Source organism: Rhipicephalus microplus, chromosome 2, assembly GCF_043290135.1.
Source record: "Rhipicephalus microplus isolate Deutch F79 chromosome 2, USDA_Rmic, whole genome shotgun sequence".
Classification (NCBI taxonomy): Eukaryota; Metazoa; Arthropoda; class Arachnida; order Ixodida; family Ixodidae; genus Rhipicephalus; species Rhipicephalus microplus.
Genome location: NC_134701.1, coordinates 84,781,748 through 84,803,660, shown reverse-complemented (window position 1 = coordinate 84,803,660; position 21,913 = coordinate 84,781,748). Strand labels below are relative to the sequence as shown.

The window sequence follows — 21,913 nt, the reverse complement described above, 5'->3', positions numbered from 1 at the left end:
GCCGATTTCGAGGTGTCACAGCGGTAACCCTTTCAAAATGACGTCGGGTCGCGTATGCAGGCGCAAGCCGCGAGCTTCCAGCCAACCGGAAAGCGCCATTTCAGTCACGTGCGCCGTTTAGCCAATGGCAGTGAGCGCGGCTCTTCGTCTTTGAGGCCCCGTTTTTCGAGTCGGGGAAACGCTCAATGTTGCTTACTGAATAAAAAAAACAGCTGAAAACGCGTTCTTTCAAACAAGACCAAAATGGCGCCGATCGAGCGCGCAGTTCCCGCGTATCGTAGAGCCGAAACCTGCGCTATTCGCCCTCAATTTAAAGGGCAGGACGCCCGTTTTCGGTTTTTTAAAGTTGAATAACGATAAAAGTTGATGGTATTCGGCTATGAAATTTTGTAAACAGGTGCGCAATGATGTCGGGAACGCGAAAAGAAGGTCCGCGAAAACTCGATTTTTTGGCTGATTTTCGGTCCCGAAGGCTTGTATGGAGCTTGGCCTCACCATAACTTACAGTTCGAATTATCCATAAATTTGAATTATTGAAGTTTGAATTAACGAGCTTTCACTGTATATAAAATTTTGAGGCCATTGTCTGCTTCGTGCTTTGGGCTGACTCCTGGTATACGCCATATTTCGCCAGTGCCATTGTTGTAGGGGCAAAAGCATAGCACCGATTCTGCATGTGGCATGAGTTTGACGTGAAAAGATATGCTGCTCCTACCTGGGCAGCATGCTGGCATTAGAATGATCTTGGCTCAAGGTTGGTAAGCATAGGCTGGAATATTGGTCCCACATTGTCTTTTGGGGTTTCGTTGCACAGAAATGTGTGTTGGTCATATATTGGTAGCCAGTGGGGGCCCAATAATGGCAAAGATAGCTCTAGTCAATAGGGTGGGAAAGATGGACCTTTATTGCCATCCTTATACAATGGTGGTGCCAGCATTGTATGCTGGCTGTCTAGGATGGACCACTGTTGGCATTCTTTTCTGTTTGTTTAGATTGTATATACCGTATTTTCCGGTTTATAAGTGGCAACCTTGTATAAGTCGCACTCCCCTCAAAATAGCAGTTTTTCTGAAAAAAAAATGTATATAAGTCGCACCGGTGTAGAAGACGCACTTGCTCATCCGACCACCGACATTTAAGTATCTCGTCATGACAATACATTGCAAAAATGCATGCTTGCGACGGCCAACGCTTTTGCACGTTTCTAGCTATCGGCAGTCACGCGTGCGAGCGCTTTTAAACACACATAAAAACAATACTTTCAGAAGTACCTTTATTATTCCGATAGCTTGGTGACGTTTATTCAAAGCCATCGAAGTCGTCTTCCTCCGAGTCGCTCACGAACAATGCAGCTACTTCTGGTTGCAGTACTGCTGGCACATCACTGTCGTCCTCCGACTCGCTCGAATCGGACTCTTCAACGTCGCCATCGGCCGCGCAAGGGATCTAACCGGCCTTGCGAAAGCCCGCCACAATGGTCTTCGCAGAAATTGACTCCCAAGCGTCACTCACCCATTTCGCCACTTCGCCGAACTCTGCGCGTCTCATGCGCCCCGTTTTTGTGAAGCGGTGTTCTCCCTCCGACATCCACATTTCCCACGGAAGTCGCAGAACTGCCTTGAAGCTGCAATTTACAGAAATGTCAAGCGGCTGAAGCATCTTCGTCATGCCGCCGGGAATAATCACTGGCATACAGTTCTTTGAACTGATCTTTTTCTTGACAATATCGGTGATATGTGCCCGCATACTGTCCATTACCAGCATTCCTGGCTTCACGTGGAAGAATCCGTCTGGTCGACGGGAAAAACAGCGGTCAAGCCACACACTCATCATTCCCTCGTCCATCCAACCTTTTGTGTTCGCCTGAATCACCACTGTAGGAGGGAAATTATCCTTCAGCAAGGTTTTCCGCTTAAATATCAGCATGGGAGGCAGCTTTGTGCCGTCCGCGCAGCAGGCGAGCACAACGGTGAAGTGGGACTTCTCGTGGCCTGTTGTCCTCACCGTGACAGTTTTCTAGCCTTTTTCGGCGATGCTTCTCCCAAGCGGGATGGCGAATGTCAGCGGCACTTCATCCATGTTAACGATGTGGCTCGCGCTGACATTCTTCTTCGCAACTTCCTTTCTCACGAATGAGCTGAAGTTGTCCAGTTGGGCCTGAAAGTCGTCGGGCAGCTTCTGGCACACTGCCGTCCGGGCTGACATAACCAGCTGATTCCGTCGAATAAAGCGGAAACACGACGACGGACCACCATTGAATCCCGTAACATTGCTCTCCGCTGCCAGAGCCTTCGCCTTCAGGCGCAGCTGCACTTTTGACAGCCCTCTTCCTTCGGCTCGTTGTTGCAGTGCCCACGTGCGCAGGCTACGCTCGAGGTCCGGCCAGTACGCCTTCTTGCCGCGGTTGGCCTTCTTTGTCGACTTCATCGTCCGCAGGACGCTGTGGGCCTTGCGCCAGTCACGGATTATTTTTTCACTGACGTCGAATTGCCTCCCTGCTTCTCTGTTCCCGTGGTTTTCGGCAAATTCAACAGCGCGCAGCTTGAACTTGGCGTCATAGCTTCGCCGACTTTGCTTTCCAAGTGGCGCCATGGTTCGCGAGGTTCTACGGCGCTACCGGCTCTATGCTACGACGCACAACACAACACACGAGACGCACGCAGCAACAGCAACACAGCGAGTGCAATGAAGACGTTATAGCGGACGGAAGTGACGGTAAAGGAAGTGGCTCTGAAATCCAAACTTGCTTTCCATAATTTATAATTTAAAAAATAGCTCCATATTTTCACCCCTCTGATTATTTGTTTGTGCAAAACTACATAGCTGCGTTATCTTTAGGGTGTTAACTTACCGTTAATCTTACTTTCTTTTTAAATGTGGTTTCTGTGCATCGCAGAAGGCGGTGAAGCGCCGTAGACGCCATTTTGATGCCCGCTTGACGTAAACAGCGCCACCCAAGCCGTGGCATCCAACTCGATTTTGAATGTATATAAGTCGCATCGTTGTATAAGACGCACCCACGAAAAATTTAGAAAAAAAAACGCGACTTATACACCGAAAAATACGGTAACTAATATCGAGTTGCCTACATATTTCGAAAGTGAGAGTTGGTTATTTCTTGTACAATAAGAGAACATGACAGAAATCAGAATAAACACGTTTAATAAAGCACTACTCAATTTTGATCATGAAAAATACATGAATGAAAATATTACAATTTTATTAATTTTCTCGCAAAAGAATATAGAGCGCCTCGGAATGAAGTTCTGTAAATTTAACACATTAATAGACAGTCCGCCATCCTGGCACACTTTGTTGTTCAGTGACTTGGCACGTGTGCAATGTTTGGAACATTTTATTTTGCAGCGAACTTTGGTGCATCGCTGTGCCTTCTGTGCCTGACTTTTTCGGGAACGAACCGTTCACTCGTGCTGTTTCTGCTGGTAATTGGCAAGGTCACCTTGGGTGCCTTCACAGCTGGCAACGCAGCTGCAGTTGTCGATATGGCTCCCATGTACTCAGGTACTTTGCTGTGCTTGTCACAATTGATACGTATGCTGCATTCATTCATTAGAGAATTTCGCCTGGGGTGTGGGTAGTACTGAACGTTTCATCTCGCTTCTACCAGGTTCTTTAACAAAAAAAGCTTGGTTTGTGTTTTAGCCTGAATGGAATGGCCTTTGTGCAATCTACCTCTTTCACTATGCTGTGGTGTGGGCATCCTTTCTGGAGTGGAAAAGTCGTGCACTGCCGCTTCATATCTGAGGCTTTCATTTTGTCTACTTTGAATGGCTCGGCCCTTATCGAAATTCGACTAACACAGCAGAGGGCAGCACACGAAAAAGAAAAGGCTAAATCGAGTAACTGGACATATTTTCTGGGTTTTCCCACTGTACATTATTTGCAGTCGAACCCACTCATAACGAACCCAGATATAACAGTCTATTGGTTATAACGATATTTCGGTGCTCTTAGAATTTTGCTCTGTTGTTCATTGAAATTGCATCGTCATTTAGCAAATATTTTTTAAAAGTCTTTTACTTTTAGAATGAACAACGCTGATACAGTCGCAGTGAAAAATGTGTCATACGTGAAGGGATAAAATAATGTTAAAACAGGTCTTTTGAGTACAAGAGAGGAATGTGCAAGTTGTAGTGAACTTGTAACGAGGATGTCTTATATTGTGAAGCACTGCATGCAGATGTCAGATGCGAGGTCGCTGACTTTCTAGGCATTCGTTCAATGGCAGGACGGCAGTGAGTAAAAACGAAAAAAAAATAATAAAATGCTGCACTTCGCCTTTTGGCCAGCTCGTGCTGCAACACTTCCTGCTGCTATTCTCTACGACTACTACCATCTACATTGAATCAAAACAATGCGTTGGTATGCACGCAGCCACAACTGCAAGATCCAATGATTATAATGAATCTTTGTCGCATAAAAACTTCACAACGTCCCTCAACTTATTGGAGTCGCAAATCGTGTGCAGCAAACCGTCTTCCATCTTTTCGACAATGGCAGATATCGGTCTATCAGTGATTTCGACTTTCACACGATTACGGTGATGTCTTCACAGATAAACATTAGGAAAAAGGTGGTGAGGCCGCAGTCAACGATGAGGTGCATTTATTTCTCATCACTAAGGATTTTATGACAGTCATCTGCAGCTATCTGTAGACTGAGACCGCGGTGTAAACCCCTGATTTACTGTGGTACAAGCGCACCATGTTGCCGTTCGGAGTCGCACCACTGCCGCATTGTACGACACCGCTTCGAAATGCATGTCGCTTTGTATGAACAAAAAAAGTACAGAGCAGAGAGTGGAGCTAATTTGCATGCCCTCTCTTTTAGAATGAAAGTAGCTCAAAGTTGTTGGGCGGCGCGAACACCAAGTAACGCCGATGCCCTGACAGAGAGTGTATGTGGCGTGTTTCATTCAGTGACTACTGAAGTGTGCCGTACATCGTTGTTCTAGACTGCAAAGTGTCATAGGACCTAGAGTGCGCGTTGCTCACAAAATGCTTGTGCCAGCTGCGTTAAACACACGGGCTACTTGCCGCACCCATGCACGGTGTGCAGTGAAGGAGGCATGAAGGACGTAGAAACTTACACACTCATATAGAGCTGGTGGCTCAGTAGTGGCGGCATGAGCCATGTAGGTGTGCGACTGGATGAATAGCTCTGCATGGTGGTACCATGCCGCAGTAAAGCGGTGTCAGTTCTTAGCAAAGGTGGTTTAATTAACTCATGAGCAGGCAGCAAGCGTTGTGTCACAACAAAAAGAAGGTTTTTGCCAGAGTGATTGCTAACCCTTTGAGAGTCGAATTTTTTCATGAAATGCAGTCCAAAAGTGTGTGCTTTTTTGTTGTTGACATAAAACATTCAAAAAATTATATTTCAAACAAAATTGTCTGAAATTTCTTCGCATTACTGCAGTTTGAAAAAAAAAAATCATTTTTGTTGTTACATACACATGTTTTATTCATAGTAACATCAATGCAAAATAACAAAACACCGAGCAAGGTAAAATACGCAAAAATTAAAAGATGTTTCCACTCCCCACACAGGAGCCTTGTTCACAGTGACCTCAAATGGCATAGTGCGCTCTTCTTATGCACGTTTCATCACGTGTTGCAGACATTGCGCGTGCACAGGGGGAAGTGTCCCGATATTTCTGTTCAGCCCATGCGCAGTAGTTTGGATGGCCAGGGATTCCAAGTGCAATCATGGTAACAACTTTCTGTCTGTAGCAACGATGCAGGTTTTATTCCAGTCGATAGCGAGCTTAGTAGACGCAGCATGTTCTGTGAGGGCATTAGAAGCCACTTTCTTGTTCCTAACGTCATTAAAATGTTCCCGGAGCCTTCTTTTGCAACTGTCTCTCTCGCCAATATATTTGTATTCACAGTCTTTGCAAGGAATTTTATATACTACACTGAGAAAAATTTTACCTTGGTCGGCGTTTTTGTTATTTTGCACTATGTTTGTTCCCGACCAGATGGTATTCCGTCGGACTCTTGACTGTAGTAACATCAAACAAAATCCTAAAAAATAACACTGATACCACTTTTTATAAATAAATATTATGCAATAATATGCAATAAATATTATTATTAAATATAGCTCATAGACATGCATATAAAAATAAGCTCACCAGAGTACTTTTCCGGTAAAAATGTTTTTGCTCTTACACTAAACATAACACAAAATCATCTTTGATTCGATCCAGACCGCCTCACCACGCATGCTCTCCAGATGTCGCTCTTTCGCCGTCATCCGAGTCTCGCCGGGTGAACTGACATCTCATGAATGAGATTCTTATTCGGCCTTTGGCAATAGTTCACAATGGTAGAATTGCCACTTGACTTCTTAGCCCCAGAGCAACCGGAGCGCACTTCTGTAGCATAAGTGAACTGTGTGAGCGACCTCATGATAGAAAACTGTGTGGTTGTGTGTCTGTCCAAAAGGCAAAATGAGTGAGAAAATTGTAATAGTGCTTCTTCTTATTGCCAACGACACGGAGCTAGTTTTTCTGAGTTCCAAAACAAGAAACACAACCACGGCGGCATAATTTGTGCAATTTAGTGCTGAACGGAAACTGATGTAATTGCGCTCAGGAGTGCAATAAGTGAGAAAGTCACAAGCAGTTGCCCTTTGAGAAATTAGAAAGCAGACAGCCATAAGCATTGTGGGAGTGAGAAGCAGTAACCATATGAAAGACGAAATGAAAACCATGCGCTCAGGAGTGCAATAAGTGAGAAAGTCACAAGCAGTTGCCCTTTGAGAAATTAGAAAGCAGACAGCCATAAGCATTGTGGGAGTGAGAAGCAGTAACCATATGAAAGACGAAATGAAAACCAACTGGGTTGCATACGTGCGTTCGAATGTGCAAGTGAGAGCCGCCGCAACGCTTTACAAAGCAAAAAAGGAAACAGAAGGACATCAGCGCATGAATAAATGTCATATGTCAAAGTGTGGAAGCACATGCCAAGCAAGAGATAGGATTGAAAAAGGTGCGTTTTAACCCAGCCACTCCTCTTACGAGCTTGGACGTGCAAGCGATAAGCTAGTGCACTGCTTTGGAAAGCAAAAAAATACAAAGGAAAAATGTCAGTGCGTAAAAAAATTTACATATATTCTCTAAGTGTGGCAGCACATGCTGAGATAGAAAAGCGATCAAAAAAGGCGCTTAATTCAAATACACAGGCAATGCTGTACATGTACTAAAGGCCGTATTTGCTTACACCGTTTTGTGGGAGTTCGGCGATATCAGATGCAAAAGATATGGCTGCCAGCCTTACTTCATATAACGCTACAGTTAATTGCTATCGCTTTCATTTTATCGCATTCAACGTGCCGTCATGTTGCTTCAGAGCTAATCGCGAACACTACAGTCCCGCCAACTCGCGGCGCAAGACGGAAGCGCGTTACGAGTCGACCTCCAAAGATCCGTCATTTTCACCATGGTGTCAGAGAGTTTCCATTGGCGCCTAATCTGACATACCCTCGATGGTGACGACACAGCTGTCAGAGTTTAAAAGAAAAAAAAGAACCTGAATGTCTTCAAGGGCCACACCAAGCGTGCACGTTGAATGCTTGCATGCGCATGGCGTGGAAAACTATTCAGTAAAGCGCCCTTTGTATGCTGCTCAGCCTTATATATGTGATGCTAACTAAAGGAGTGGCACTGCCAACCCAAAAGTACATTTATTTTTTTGTTTGGTTTGGAGAGGGGAATGGTACATCTGCGCATGCGCACATGGCGGCAAGAATGGCAGTAACGCCGGCTCGTGAGGCACAGGTCTGGGAGTGCCGTGCACGCTGCCTCCACTTTGCACTTTGTTGGTGGTTGGGCAACTGCGGAAAATGCATGCTGGTGCCAAAATGACAAGATCTGTGGCAAAATTCCTAGATTGTCTGTAGCGAAAATTCGTTACACCAAGGATGTCTCCTGCTGTTACTTTGTTGCATAGAGGTTGCAAATACATATGCTTTTATGGAGTAACGGCGAGAAATAAAAAAACTTCCTTATATCGAGAAATTTAATATATGAAGGTTCGTTATAAGAAGGTTTAATTGTATGCAGATTCGACTGTATCACCATATTTAAAGAGACACTAAAGGCAAATATGAAGTTGACGTTGATTGTTTAAATAGCGGTCCAGAAACGTCGTAGTGCTACTTTTGTGCAAAGGAAATGCTTATTTTGAAATAAAATCGTGTTTAGGTGGTTCGCATCGCGTTAGTGCACTTCAAATCACTGGCCTGAAAGTGGTATTTCTGACATCACTGCTATCTCCCAATGTTGCCCGCCCTTACTGTTCGACCGCCAATATTAGCAACTCCCGGGTTAAAGTACCAGAGGCCACAGCAGCAACAGCCATTTAACAATTTTCTGCTTGTTTGGTTCAACTGGGCCCCGCTGAATGACACCACCTATCCAGCGTAACTAGGGGAAAACAAAACTTCTGAACCAATCACGCCATTCCTCATGGTAATGCCAGGTGGTTCTTTTTTTATAAATCAAACAGAAACTGACAAGCAGCATTTTATTACGTGTTTTAATGCATGGAATTTTTGTTTTTGCTGCAGCTTGTTTGATTACCAGTAATAATGGTAGTGGGATGCCCTCACATCATTGGGATCATTTGAGAAATGTCCCACTCGTGGCTGTCATGAATTACGGGAGGCTGCGGGCGATAGACTGAGACTGATTTAACAACAAAACCCATGTAATAAGCACTCGCGGCACTTAAAGATATAGCCAAATGTACAAAACAACTAGTAATAACTCCCAACTAAATTACAACTAACCTACAAACAAACCCCCATACAGACTAAACTGTCCCAAATATCACCCAGAAACTCTATAGCCTTAGTGCTCCTGCTCGACATTACTTGTCACAGCACACACGCTTCTTATTAATTTACTGATCTCTCGTGTCAGGTGCCTGTCGGGGTTCTCGACGTTATCTACGAACGTCGCTGTCCCTGCCGCTGCCGACGTGGTCGCCTGGCGTCGTCATCGCCTGATGTTGGTGACGTGGCAGATGTCTCGATTGTCGGGCCTAGCGGCTTTCGAAAGTACGCGTTAGTGCGAGCTGACGTAGCCCACCTGGGCCTGTCTTTGTTGGCTTGCTTCAAAAGGGGCTTGCGCCAAGAACATTGGCACTTGCTACGAGCGGTTGGTGCTCAACGAGCAGCTTCCCTTGAAGCAGGTCGAGGTCTCCGTTCATCTTTCGGGACGCCTGCGTCGCACGTTGCCAAGTCGATGTCCTCTCGTTCTCATCAACAGTGCACTTGCTGTTGAGATGACCTTCTCCTTGCAAGCCCACGCTGACAATACCAGCTCATCATAGCTTGCATTCCGATCACAGCTAGGGCCACGCACCTTTGTCTTCGCGTTATGGTGCGTGAATTTGTGCCGTTTCAAATTTTGCGCCACTCCTCATAGTCTTCTCTCTTGCTATGGGCTCTTGCTCGTGACAGTGGCGCATATGGTGTCATACATTCACCTTGATTTCTCTATTAGTAGAGCACTGTTGTTGATCATACAGTCGATCCCAGATATATCACACTCGAAGGGGGTCTCGAATAATTTGATATATCTATAATTCTAAATACAGAATATGTGCATTTGAGGCCTAAAAAAACCATTTCAAGCCTCGGAAATTGCTACAAGTGCTAACATAACGATTCCCTCAAAGTGTAATGAAGAACCAGGTGTGAACTGCAAGTTACCACACTTCATTTCGCATGACAATAAACTTGTCTTACTTCTTGCGCGCCGTCAAGCTCCAGTCATCTTTAATATCATTGAAGCTTTTCAAATAAGTGGATTCAGCTCCTTTGGCCACAACAGCGTTGATTGACGCGGAACGCCGATGCCAGCTTTGCAGCGCAACAAAAGGTTGGTTAGCGGCAGCAGCGAAGGCGTTGGCATGTTCACAACTGCACAAGTACACTTCCGTGGCAACGGCTGCCATGATCTCAGCATTGACGCAGTCAGAAACAGCTTTGTCGTCACTTGCACCACTGAATTTGCTCATTGTCCAAGATGGGGCCCAGAAACGCTGATAAGTCGCACAATTCATTGAGGCACCGCATGCCGTTGTCAGCTGCCTTGATGCAGCTGAAGTCATCACCTAGCCTCCAATGAAAGTTGACGAGGTTGCTTTACTTCTTGTCACTCCAAGTGTAAATCATGATTTTTACTGCTACTTGTGGGTCAACTATTCGACTCCCGTATGTGGATTTATCAGGAACAAGGCAAGAAGTACGTAAGTCCACACGTCGCAAACAACAACGCCGAGTTCCCACCATTGACATCTTAGCAATATCGATGTCAATTGTGGCTTCATAGCCAGTAGCTGCTGCTTTCAGCTGCTTTGATGTGAAAAGCTAAAAAAAGCACAACCCCCGAGACAGGCCTTTAAAACCGAGAACAGTAAAAATACGTGACGAGGTTGCACATTTCTGAGACCATGCTTTTCAGGCTCGCTTGCCCATCACATGCCAACAAACATGGAAGGGAGTGCGAACATTGCAACGAGATCGCTGAGTCACTTCGCATTCTCATATTGGTGTCCTCGACAATCGGTCTTTTTGAAAAACACTACGCCCATGCGTTAAGACCTGTAGATCCCACATCGAACTGTGCTCGCAAGCGCCACGCAACAAACCAAATGGTGGAGTAACACTGCCTTTTCGTCACCTGCGTGCGGAAATGGACCGGAACTGGTTAGAATGCGGCCGATAATTGATCAATATTTGCTAGGAAAAATGCACTTTCTGGGTTTCAGTGCGGTGTAGCATTTGATATAATGGATGTCCCTCTGTGCATGAGTTCGATATACGAGTGCACCGGTCCCCTAATTCTGCCTGGGAAGTTCAGCTGGATTTCTCAATTGTTCGATATAGCCAATAATTTGATATATCTAAGTTTTATATATCAAGGATCTAGTGTATCGACAATTTAGACATTTGCAGACATTGATCTTGCACTCTGACATAAATTGTTATTTGCCTTTAGTGTCCCATTAACATTTCAAAACCTTAGCAGCATAGTCACTTGCAACTTCTCGCCAACTTCTTCCATGCAGCTACCCTTAATGGGATGATAACAACATTTGGACAGACCACAGGAGTGCTGGCTCCTTTGGTTGCTGGTCTCCTGTCGTCCTCTGCGGTGAGTCTGTTGCTAACAACCTTGGCTATCAGCAGTGAAAGAGAGCAAAGAACATCAAAATAGGCAATGCTCTTTCCTTTCCAGAGCTCTTGTTACCTCGCCTTACGTTTAACCATTTGGATTAAAAATCAGTGTATCTCTTTTTTAGAAATATTATTGAAAATGTTTTGGCAAGTGCATTAGCTAAATTAACAACCTACTCAAATCAGATGCGATAGCTATGTGCTGGTAATGAGCATTTCCAAAGCGCTAACAAAAATATTTTGAAATTTTTGTCTAGGTGCATCATACTCAAAGACTCGTTAAAGACAGTACTGTCCTCATCACAGTGTTCATTTGTAGAAATTATTTCATTCACAAGGGATAAAGAGAAACCTTTGGCAACAACAATGCTTAAAGAGCTGAGCGAATAGCAAAATTTTGGGTACAAAGTGAATTCAAGTACTGAAGTGTGAGTGTGAATCTGACAATATTTTTAAAATATTTCTTGTATACTTCTCAAATAATATTTTTGCAATACAGTCGAAACCCGCAACAACGAAACCCCACGAGTATGAAATCCCCGCGGCAATGAAATATTTCCGAATCGCCGGCGCACATTCATAGAAGCCCATGTATTACGTATCTCGCAGCAACGAAGTGTTTTTGGACAGCGATCCCGCATTAACGAATTTTCTACCATGGTGCGAGCCTTATTTTACCCTCCCGCCAAAGGTTAACTGTCGAAAATATGCTCGTATGCGTGTTATGCGCCCTCAAAATTTAGAAACGTCTGCTTTTGCCGCGCTAGCGTGGGTACCGCCATTTTTGTTTACATCAGGGTGGACGCGGCTTTGGGATCGTGAAAAATGGCAAAAAAATCGTTTTTTTTAAATCAAGTTTTCTGTTTCTGGAACTTTTTTTCTATCTGATTCTATAATATATACACTGAAAACCGTGCAGAAGTGCTTCGGGAAATTCATTTCACCCACCTAAATAGCGGAACTTTTTCTGGAAATCACGAGAAATCAGCGATTCTTAGGCTCATCGGAAAGAGCATTTCTCCGTGTTTAACTTTCCCGCCTCAGCTGGCTCCTTCCTTTAAAAACAAGTGCACAAAAAGCAAATGTTTGAAGGTCGTTTCGAGGCCTTTGATTGGCTGTGGCCGCCATGTTGCCTCAGCTCGACTCCCCATTGGCCCAATGCTCGCTCCGGGAGATTTTCGTCTGCTCCTTGTGCGTCGCGAGGACATGGCTCTCGAAAATTGCTACTTCGTGTCGTGTTCACGGCTCGATGATCACTTAAGATATAATTACGCTTTGGTTAGGAGCATTAGGCGGATGCGCAATCAGGGTACTACGAGCGCGGCGTGTCATCGGAGTTGTCTTTAGCCCTCACTTCACCGACAGCGCGACTGCGGGCAGGAAAGATGCGCTAGCGCACTCGTGGCGACGTGCTTCGTAGCAAGCAACGAAGCTGTAAGCGGCGGCACGGTCAGATTACTACGAGTGGCCACACTCCAAACAACCTGCGGGTTGTTTTGGATGCGTTGGGCACCCTTCGCTCCTTCTTCGGCGCACATGAGGACGACGTAGCAATGGACCACTTTTTCCAGTGCGAGGGGAGAGCTTTGAAGTTGTTGCATGGCAAGGGTCGGCAAAGTAAGTTGACCGGCTTCTGGCAATAAATTTTCGTTCTGCTGGCTGTATCACTGTTTTTATGTCTCATACTCGGGACAACGGAATTCTCGCAAAAACGAAATTTTTCGGTTTCCCCGCCGATTTTGTTATTGCAGGTTTCGACTGTACTTTGAAGCAGTATTGCAGGAGAAAAGTTGCGGAAGATTCCTCATTATGTGGTTGTGAGATGGAAACATGAAAGTTTTTCTTCTGGATACGTTAATGAAGTGCCGGCACGGTGATGTTTCACAATTGTCTTAGCGAGAATGAGGCATTGCAGGGGAGTTATCGTACTTGCGTACATGAACTGGCACAATCAATGTATTGCTGATAACACCTTACAACTATAAGGCAAAGATGCCTGTTTCCTCAGCCTCTCCTCTTTCCACTTCTGTGGGACCCCAACTGATGTGGTGGACAAGGTGTGCTCCCTTCGACACTACTATGGAGTATATAAACGTACATTCGAAATTTTTCTGTTGGAAATCTTGGCCGTCCAATTTATCCGACTTTCTGTTCACACACAAGGTCCAGAACATCATTAATTGAGCCCCAGCCTCTGCCACGTCTATTACCACCGTGTTAGAACCAGCGTTTTCTTGAGTCAATACATTTGCGACTTTAGGAGGGCCTAAAAGGCAGCTTTGTCGCAACGCGAGAGTGTGATAGAATGAAGGGTAATAAAAATCTGGAGGGGCCACTGTCAATCAGAGACTGTATTTTTGTCTTCGGGAAGTTCAAGTAGATAGAGTAGTGTAATGTCAGTGCAAATGGTATCGAAAGCACAATTCGAAAAATATGTTCACAATTTCGAACATTCGCTCACCCTTATAATTCACTAGTAGTAGTTCAGTGTTAGTGGTCTCGCCTGTGCCAGTGGTGCACAGCAATAGCAAAAGTTACATCTACAAATGAAAGTGCTGCGTTTCAAAGGGCTAATAACATAATCACTCCTTCATTTCTCTTTTTTTCAGAAAAGTGATAAAGTGACGCAGTGGACACACATCTTCTACCTTGCAGCCTCTGTTAGTTTCGTTGGCGGTGTTGTGTTTGCAATTTATGGCTCGGCCGAGCGACAGCCTTGGGCCGACCCGGCCAGTGTTGCCACTGGCAAGCGTCAACAATCTTTTCCGCCATCGAACTGTGGCGATGCAGTGGCATCTGCCGAGGAAGGCACCATCGCAGCAAGTATAGCCCTCCTTGGTACGCCAGTATTACCACATGCCGGAGATATGTCAACCGCCAAGAAGCTGTGACACTAATCAAGATCTCAAAGACTGCTTCATTGTTGAATTTCGTCGAGACTGCTTGCTTTTACTGATGGCAACGGATGTGGTCAACGTTTTACAACCTGCTGTGCAGACGTGCCAATCACGATTCCCGTTCGGGTTTGAAACACAAGGTTGATTCTAAGCAGTTGGCTAAGCCTGGTGGTATGTTTGGCTGGTCAGCATTTTGTGCTCTGTACAGAACGAGATCTACACAAGATTGTGCTGCATGACACAAGCTTTACTCTTCATTTATCATCATTAAGCAGTGGCAGCACATTTGTTTAGTTTATTTGGAGCATTGCAATCGGAAGCACTCATATTCAATTGACATGTCCGGTGACAATGACATTGGCGGCAAATCCTCATCTTTGTGGTGAGTGTGGGTTCAAGACTGGGCCGTATCAGCAGTCAAGTTGCGGGTTCTGTGTTCCCGTGAATTTAGTTTGAACACAACAAACAGCAAGCGTATCGCAAGAAAGAACACCCCAAGTGCAGCTTTTTATGTTGGGAGGTGTTTCGTGCACCGTTCTCGATATCATCAACTTGCCTGAGCTTTGACCGTGGGTTTGAAAGTGAGTAAAACATAGTCACAAAGTGCCTTGTGTTCATAATGTTCTGGAGTACTCTTTGAGAAAGTTTAGGTGTTACTCAGGTTTGCAGTGACCACATGCATAAGTTGAGGAATGTCACACATTACTGTTGCATTTTAGCAAGTTATCAAAAGTAAGAGCCGAGTGCCATAGAATGTGTGAAATATTTATGTGCAAAATGGTTAGAAACAGTAAAAAATAGTAAATTATTGTGGCTAATTTAGGACAATAAGGTTTAAATTTGCACATTCTGGCAAATTTCAAGCAAGCACACCCTCTTCCGCCAGTCTTAATTATTAGCAAAGTCAGTCAAGGGGGACAGGGGTGGTTGACAAGAATGGCACCAAAATGGAAGTTGATGAAAGCAAGGTTTTTTGTTTATCAAAAAAAAAAAATGCTCAAATGGGCGTGGACTTCCTAAGAAGTCCTAAGACTCCTGTTCATGGCGTGGTGCATTAAAACGTCAACAAACAAACACATGAAACACTAAGGAAATACGATCAGAATGCGGAAAGCCGGGTGCAGAAGCACCTTTGACAATGAGCCCACATCTATGCAACAACTCTGGGCAGCAGACACAGATCTGAGAGAGTTAACTTTTGCTAACTAATTGCATTATAAAGTTCTATTGTTGAGTTGGAAGTACAGATCTTTAATTCGATGCTCTTTCTCCCAGAAATGTAAAGATCCTAATGAAGGTTGTGGGCCAAGTTAGGGGTGCCACCATCGTTTTATAGGACAGAAAAAAAAATAATTTTGAAAACAAATTTCAAGTGGAGGTAGTTGAAAATTGGGCTACTAAGCAGTACTGGCTTGGACAGGATTCAAGCGAGTTAATGTTGCCTGGACTTGTTTGTTTATTAACAGAGGTCATGAGGGGTGTGGGGGATGCTTTTCCAGTATGGCACAGAAATTTGAAGTTAGTAGTGCAATTAGAAGGGGGGGGGGGCGGGCTCGGGTGGGACTTTTGCTCAAAATTTTACTGTGATCGCAACATAGTAGGGAGCTTATTGGGACATTAGTGTGAAACAATGGATTTGGTTAGACTGATAAACTTCATTACAAAAACTTAACGTCCTTAATTTTTTCATCATAGCCTTAATAGTGTTGTGAATAAAATCAATGTCAAAGTCACATTTTATAATTTACCATCAACATCTCCGTAGGTGACATCAGGGATTTCAAAATGTATTTTTATATATTTGAGTGACGTTGCCTCAACAAAACTGTGAAGTCTATGGCATCCTCAGAGGACATTGTGCTTCATTTTCTACTAGATAGGCTACGTATGTCTTGAGGGTGTCTACCAAGCTGCAAAACCTGGTATAGCCGGGGAATTTAAGTATGTCCGGAAAAGTCGGGGGATCCTTGAGGAGTATTTCAAAAACTAGGGTGGGGCATAAAAACTTACTGATAGCAGCCTGCGCGACTCTCATGAAAAGAATCTTCACACTTGATTAAAGCTTATGAACTATCTCTATTTCTGCAGCTTCAGTAATCGACGAAGTAGAAACAATAAGAAAAGAATATTTCATGCGTTTCAGATCACATAACATATTATAATTCCAAGGCATGGTGTTACTAAGGCCCATAAATTTGTGCTCGTTCGTCGTTGCTGTCAGTCGAGCTCATTAAGGCATTCTGGTTCGGCAGAAGTAGTATATTGTAATAAGGCTCGCCCGGCCGGGTCAAGCTCACGTAGTAGCTATACAAAGATACACATCGAGTTCTGCCTGCTGTTTGTGCAAGTGCCCCGCCGCGGTGGTCTAGTGGCTAAGGTACTCGGCTGCTGACCCGCAGGGCGCGGGTTCGAATCCCGGCTGCGGCGGCTGCATTTCCGGTGGAGGCGGAAATGTTGTAGGCCCGTGTGCTCAGATTTGGGTGCACGTTAAAGAACCCCAGGTGGTCTAAATTTCTGGAGCCCTCCACTACGGCGTCTCTCATAATCATATAGTGGTTTTGGGACGTTAAACCCCACATATCAATCAAATCATGTTTGTGCAAGCACCTTTTTAATTTTTTTTCCTTGCCATTTGAGAGCTCGTTTCCTGTACACATATAGTCACAAGGCTCCCTGTCAAGTCGGTTGTTTGGTTCGTTCACATTACACGAGGGCAGTGAAACAGCGCTATGTCCTGTATGTCCTGTGTGTTGGGACTGTCTTGTATTTTGCGTTCTTCGGCTGTGATGACGAACAGTTTTCCAAGCGGGCCTCCTCGTCAGGGAATGTACTCAGAACCATCATGGAATACCAGGAAAAGTCGGGGAAATTTGGAAAAAATAAAATCGGTAGACACCCTGGTCTTAGTAGTTGAAATACATGACAGCACTGTGATTGGTACAGAAAGTTCAATATGGTGCCGCCACCAGCTTCTTTTTTTAGTATTTTCTTGCTTATCAAGCATCTTCTCTCAGTTAGCACGATAAGTTTAGAATTGTGTGTGAGTAATCTATTTGTGAAAAACTGGTTTTCTCTTTAGTGTCCCTTCAACGCTGAGCTTGGGCATTTTTAATTGAAGTGATTCTATAATGCTTGAAAGCGGCATCTAAACAATTTGTAAGCTTCAAAGGTATGCTAATTTGTTCAAATTTTGAGTATGTTGGTACAATATGACCTTGCTAAACTTCTTAAGAAAGCAACCCAGAGCTTGTACATTGTGGCATTGCTCGATATTTCCTGTTATTTTCTCATCATTTGGTGTGCCGAATTCTTAGTCCCAGGGATGACTGCACAGAATTCGTCGTGATGAAAGGCAGGAAGATATGATAAGAATGGCTAGTAAATACTTTTTATTGTGAAGGTTGTGGACCTAGTTTTTCAGGAGCCTCTCGTGACATTAGGTGGTTTCTCTTCTTATAAGAGGAAAATGGTCATTGACAGAGCATAACAAGGCAGCTGTTATGGGCTCGCCATTGGTCGTGCAAGTGCTTCATGACGACTATACACTCTGCTAGTACTGCTGAATCCATGACATTGCTCATGATGACTACCCCAATGACGGAACACTCTCGTTACGGAAATGGTGACATCCTCATTCGGCAATAGTTGCACCCCTTTATAAGAAACATGCACAGGGAAGCAATTATCCTGTATTTGAGTTGTCTCTTATTAGCAAGGTATCATGTTTGCATTTTTTTGTCAGCCTGTATTTCAATGTAGGCACACTGTTGTCTCTCATAGCTTATTCTCTGTTACATCAATGTCTTTTATGAAAGGCTTTGGCAGTAATGTGTTTTCTAGTGTCTCCATCTCATAAACGAGCCCAACAATTTGTTGAGTTACTCTTTTGCATTGCCCAGGCAGTGGCCTAACTTAGGGTGACGAATGAAAAAAAAGCTTACGTATTCAGCAAACACTTTCATTTTCATGTGTTTGTCTCATGTTCATTCTTCTTCCACTCATCCTGCGGCCAGGTTAACTTCGGCAACATCTCGTACATTTGATGTTATTTTAAATTATTCATATTGGAAAAGCAGCCAGGCACTTTAATGTGCATTTATGTCATCTATGGTTGTAGTGATCATTCTTCCATGCATGTGTTAGCTCCTGCAATCAAATTCTGTTGTCTGGTTTAAGTTATCAGTAGCTACTGTTATCTAAGGCAGTATTTAATGTGAGATGGGACTTGTGTGAGTCAAAAGTGTGCTTTGGGATACGTTCTGCTTCTGATTATTTTTATTTCTGCTTTTGAGGGAGCGACGGGACTATATCTTTTGTATACTATTCCTTCGGACTCGCACACAACACACAATATATATATATATATATATATATATATAGAGAGAGAGAGAGATAAAGATAAATATATGCAAACCTATTTGCCAAAGGGCCAGCAGCTGCATACATTGTCTTGCATACCCTAGCTAGAAGAACTAAGCCTTGACAAGTCAGACATAATGATGCATTTTACTCATATTTTTTTTTTCATGTGTCATTCATCATTTTTAAGTTCATTCAAACCTTGATATAATGAAAACAGATATGACAAAATAATGCTAATTACGAAGTAAGAAAAAATAGTCTTGCAATAGATATAGTGTTAGGAATAAATCTTTATAACGAATTTTTTGATATAGCGAACTTATTTTAGTGTAAGATGCAACTTGGTTTGACTGTACTTTACATTAATTCACTCCACTGACTTCGGACAATCATGTTGCATATTGTATACTTGTATGAGCATTTTGTACCAATAATTGTGGAGTTTATGATGCAGCATCATCATTGAGCACACTAGGATATAGCTACCTAAAGATCTTTTTACAGATTGGTCTTTCATGAAAGAAGTATTTAGGTCTGCATTCTAATTTGCATAATTTTGCTTGCTACCCGGAATTTCTGTTTACCTCTTTCTGTACTGTTGAATATTTGATGCGTGTGATGCCCCTGTTGTAAGTGTAGTGTCAATGTAGTAAACTGAGTGTCCTAAGAAAGGCTTGCAGAAATAGTACCCTTTGAATGTTTTTTTTTTTTTTTTTTCGAGTCATTGTACGAAGGCCGAAGCAGCACAACATGAAAATATTCTTTCTTTGCAACTTCTGCTGTGCAGTGTCTAAGTTTTTCAAGTTACCTAACCATTTGAGCAGGACACAAAATATAGTGCTATTTGCCCCGTGCAATAGTCAAAAACATGCATTTGGTCGCATTGTCATAGTGTGTCTCAGCATCTTTTTAAGCTCTGGCCAGAGTAAGTGGGGGCATTGTGCGAATGCGAGCATGAAAGTGGTTTATGGGACATTGTCGCAGACCTCGTAGCTGTGCTGCTGACAAATCCAAGAACCTCGCACTACACTGACGCGATAATTTTGGCTGATTCCCTCGGATAGTTGAGAAAAAAAACAGTGCTTGAGATGAGACGAGGTGAAGGCAGGCACAGCTCAATGTCTGCGTCCCATTCCATTTCGAGCAGCATTTTATCCATGATACACTGTGCATCAACCAGCCTGTCAGGTACATGCCCCCCATAGCTGTTTTCATTCAGCATTAGCTTGGCCTTTTTTTTTTCTAAGAACTACACCTTATGACAAAGGCACCAGAAATTAGGGACCAACAAGGTCCTCGACAATTTCTTCCTAAATTGTCTAGAATACAAAGCTTTCTAGCAATGCACCAGTATGCCGCAGGCATTCTAATCTTTAGTGTGAGGTTCAGGAAAGTGACATATGGCCTTCATTTTTTTCATTAATGATCAGAAATGTTTTTACTAAATAAATAAACTTTTGAGACATGTTGATTTGAGCAGATTTAGTAACATTATGCGGTGTCTCTGTAATTGCTGGATAATCACCATGCGTGCAGATAATCCTTTTAAATGTGGAATGCAGGGCACACAACTGAGAGAGGAAAAATGTTTTTATTGTCAAGTGTAGTGCCAAACTGGTCATCTAGCATTTGTTTTTGAGATCATCATTGTATTACACCGCTTTAGTTTTGTGTTGAAGACCAACTGCTACAAAATTTTAAACCGCATTAATGTGCCATTTCATATAGTGTAGCTTAATTGAGGTGCCAAAACAGCTTTCTATACCAGAAGTAAAAAAAACAATAAAGCAAATGTTACCCTTTCTGGATACTGGACACAACTAAGGCACAAACCTGCTGTATAGGGGGTATGCACTGAGCCTTAATCTACAAGGGGGCAACACTATCCCCAAGCCATTTTGAATGTCCATTCGTACGCACGTCCAGCTCTTTGGCGTGCAGGAAGTGTTCCAGAGGTCACCGGACATCTAAGTTGCCATAGGAATCATGAACACAGCACGTTCAGCGGGGTGCATGTGGCAGCGCGCGGACCGCCAAAACGGCGACCCTGATGCTAGCGATCCTCGCGGATGACGTCAAGTGCATACCCCCTATAAGGCAGCACCAACACCTCAGGAGCGGCATGCCCATACCTGGCTTTGTAATAAGAACTACTCTGCACATGTTTTCCATTTTGGTGCCTTTAAGGCTGCTAACAACAAAACTATACTGTTACCAGTCCACAGGCCTGTCAAGGTAGCTTCAGTTGCTTGTACGACTGGTTCATTATGAAGTTCAGCCAAAGCTTCATTTTTGTAGGTCTTTAAAGCACATTTTACTGCGACCTCAATCTCTATACTTGTCACAACCCTTTGGTATAAGTGGCTATGTTTTTCGTCATGGCAAGTGTAGTGTCACTGTGCACACGACTTCGCATCTCTGACTAAATGTGGGGTATTGTCATCTCAATTTGTCATGCCATTGTTTGGTTTTGTTTGGATGGCAACGTGTTTGTCAATGTTTTTTTCTTCTCTTTTTGGTTGTGTACTTTGCTGTATGGCTTGTGCGCATATTTATTTCACTTGGCATTTGTACACTTCACAGTGAGTGCTTTAGAGAAGTTGTTGCACGGTGGTAATGAAGGCTGTGCAAGATAAGAACAAACTCAAGCCATACATATTCATTTGGGACGACACCTGTGGTTCCTATAAAACATGTAGAATGATCCATCTTTGATCTGAGATAAAACTTTGATCATTAAGTAACTTACACTACGCTGTGTATGTAACAATAGTTTTTAATCAGCTTCGTCAGGTACATGCAATTTCTATTTTGTTCTTCTAACGCACCGAAATACTTCTAGTCAGTGTCTTGTTTGTGCGATTACATGATTATACAACACATTTTGTCTTACCACATTCTGCCTTCTTGTTTTCCCCATTGGCTTTGTATTATTTGTCAACTGGTGCTCTTTTTTTTGAAGTCTTTTTCTGCCTCTTCACATCTGTCCACAGCTCCTGCCTCTTTTCAACATTGTGGACAAATGTTCAGATGTCAGTTGCTTTGGATGCAGTGAAAGCATGCAGACAATCTTCTTTTTATTTTGGTCAGACAGTCTCAAAGCAATGCAATTAGTCACCTGTGCAATGTTTTAGCATATGACTTTTTAAATATTGAAGCTTTCATGAATAAAAATGGTGTGCCTAGAAGATGGAGAGGTCTGTTCATGGCACACTCACCAGTGCCAGCATATTTCTCACGCAAACTGGCTACAATCCTAGTTAATCAATTTTGTGGCTTCTGGCAATAGTATCGTTGGTGGAACTAAATGTTCTTTATGGGCTCATTTTAAAAATGTGCATTACAGAGCCATTGCTGCATACAGTATTCAAAGTGAAAGCACTCACTGGTTAAAATAATAATACTGGATTTATTGATGGAAAGAGCTTAAGCATCACCACTCC

General features: G+C 43.4%; 1 protein-coding gene across 4 annotated transcripts in view; it reads left to right on the top strand.

The window, feature by feature from the left end:
- The window catches only part of LOC119170828 (sodium-dependent phosphate transport protein 3-like), an 86,701-nt gene extending 65,043 nt beyond the window's left edge, over window positions 1-21,658 (top strand). For 3 of the 4 annotated variants that reach the window (XM_075886601.1, XM_075886599.1, XM_075886600.1), the window contains 3 exons: window positions 3,367-3,522; window positions 11,103-11,188; window positions 13,821-21,658. In XM_075886601.1, coding sequence (XP_075742716.1) covers window positions 3,367-3,522; window positions 11,103-11,188; window positions 13,821-14,102 — 524 coding nt within the window. In that variant the 3' untranslated portion in view covers window positions 14,103-21,658. The remainder of the gene's footprint in view (window positions 1-3,366; window positions 3,523-11,102; window positions 11,189-13,820) is intronic. The other variant, XM_075886602.1, reaches the window with a different exon arrangement.
- The last annotated feature ends 255 nt before the right edge of the window (window positions 21,659-21,913 follow it).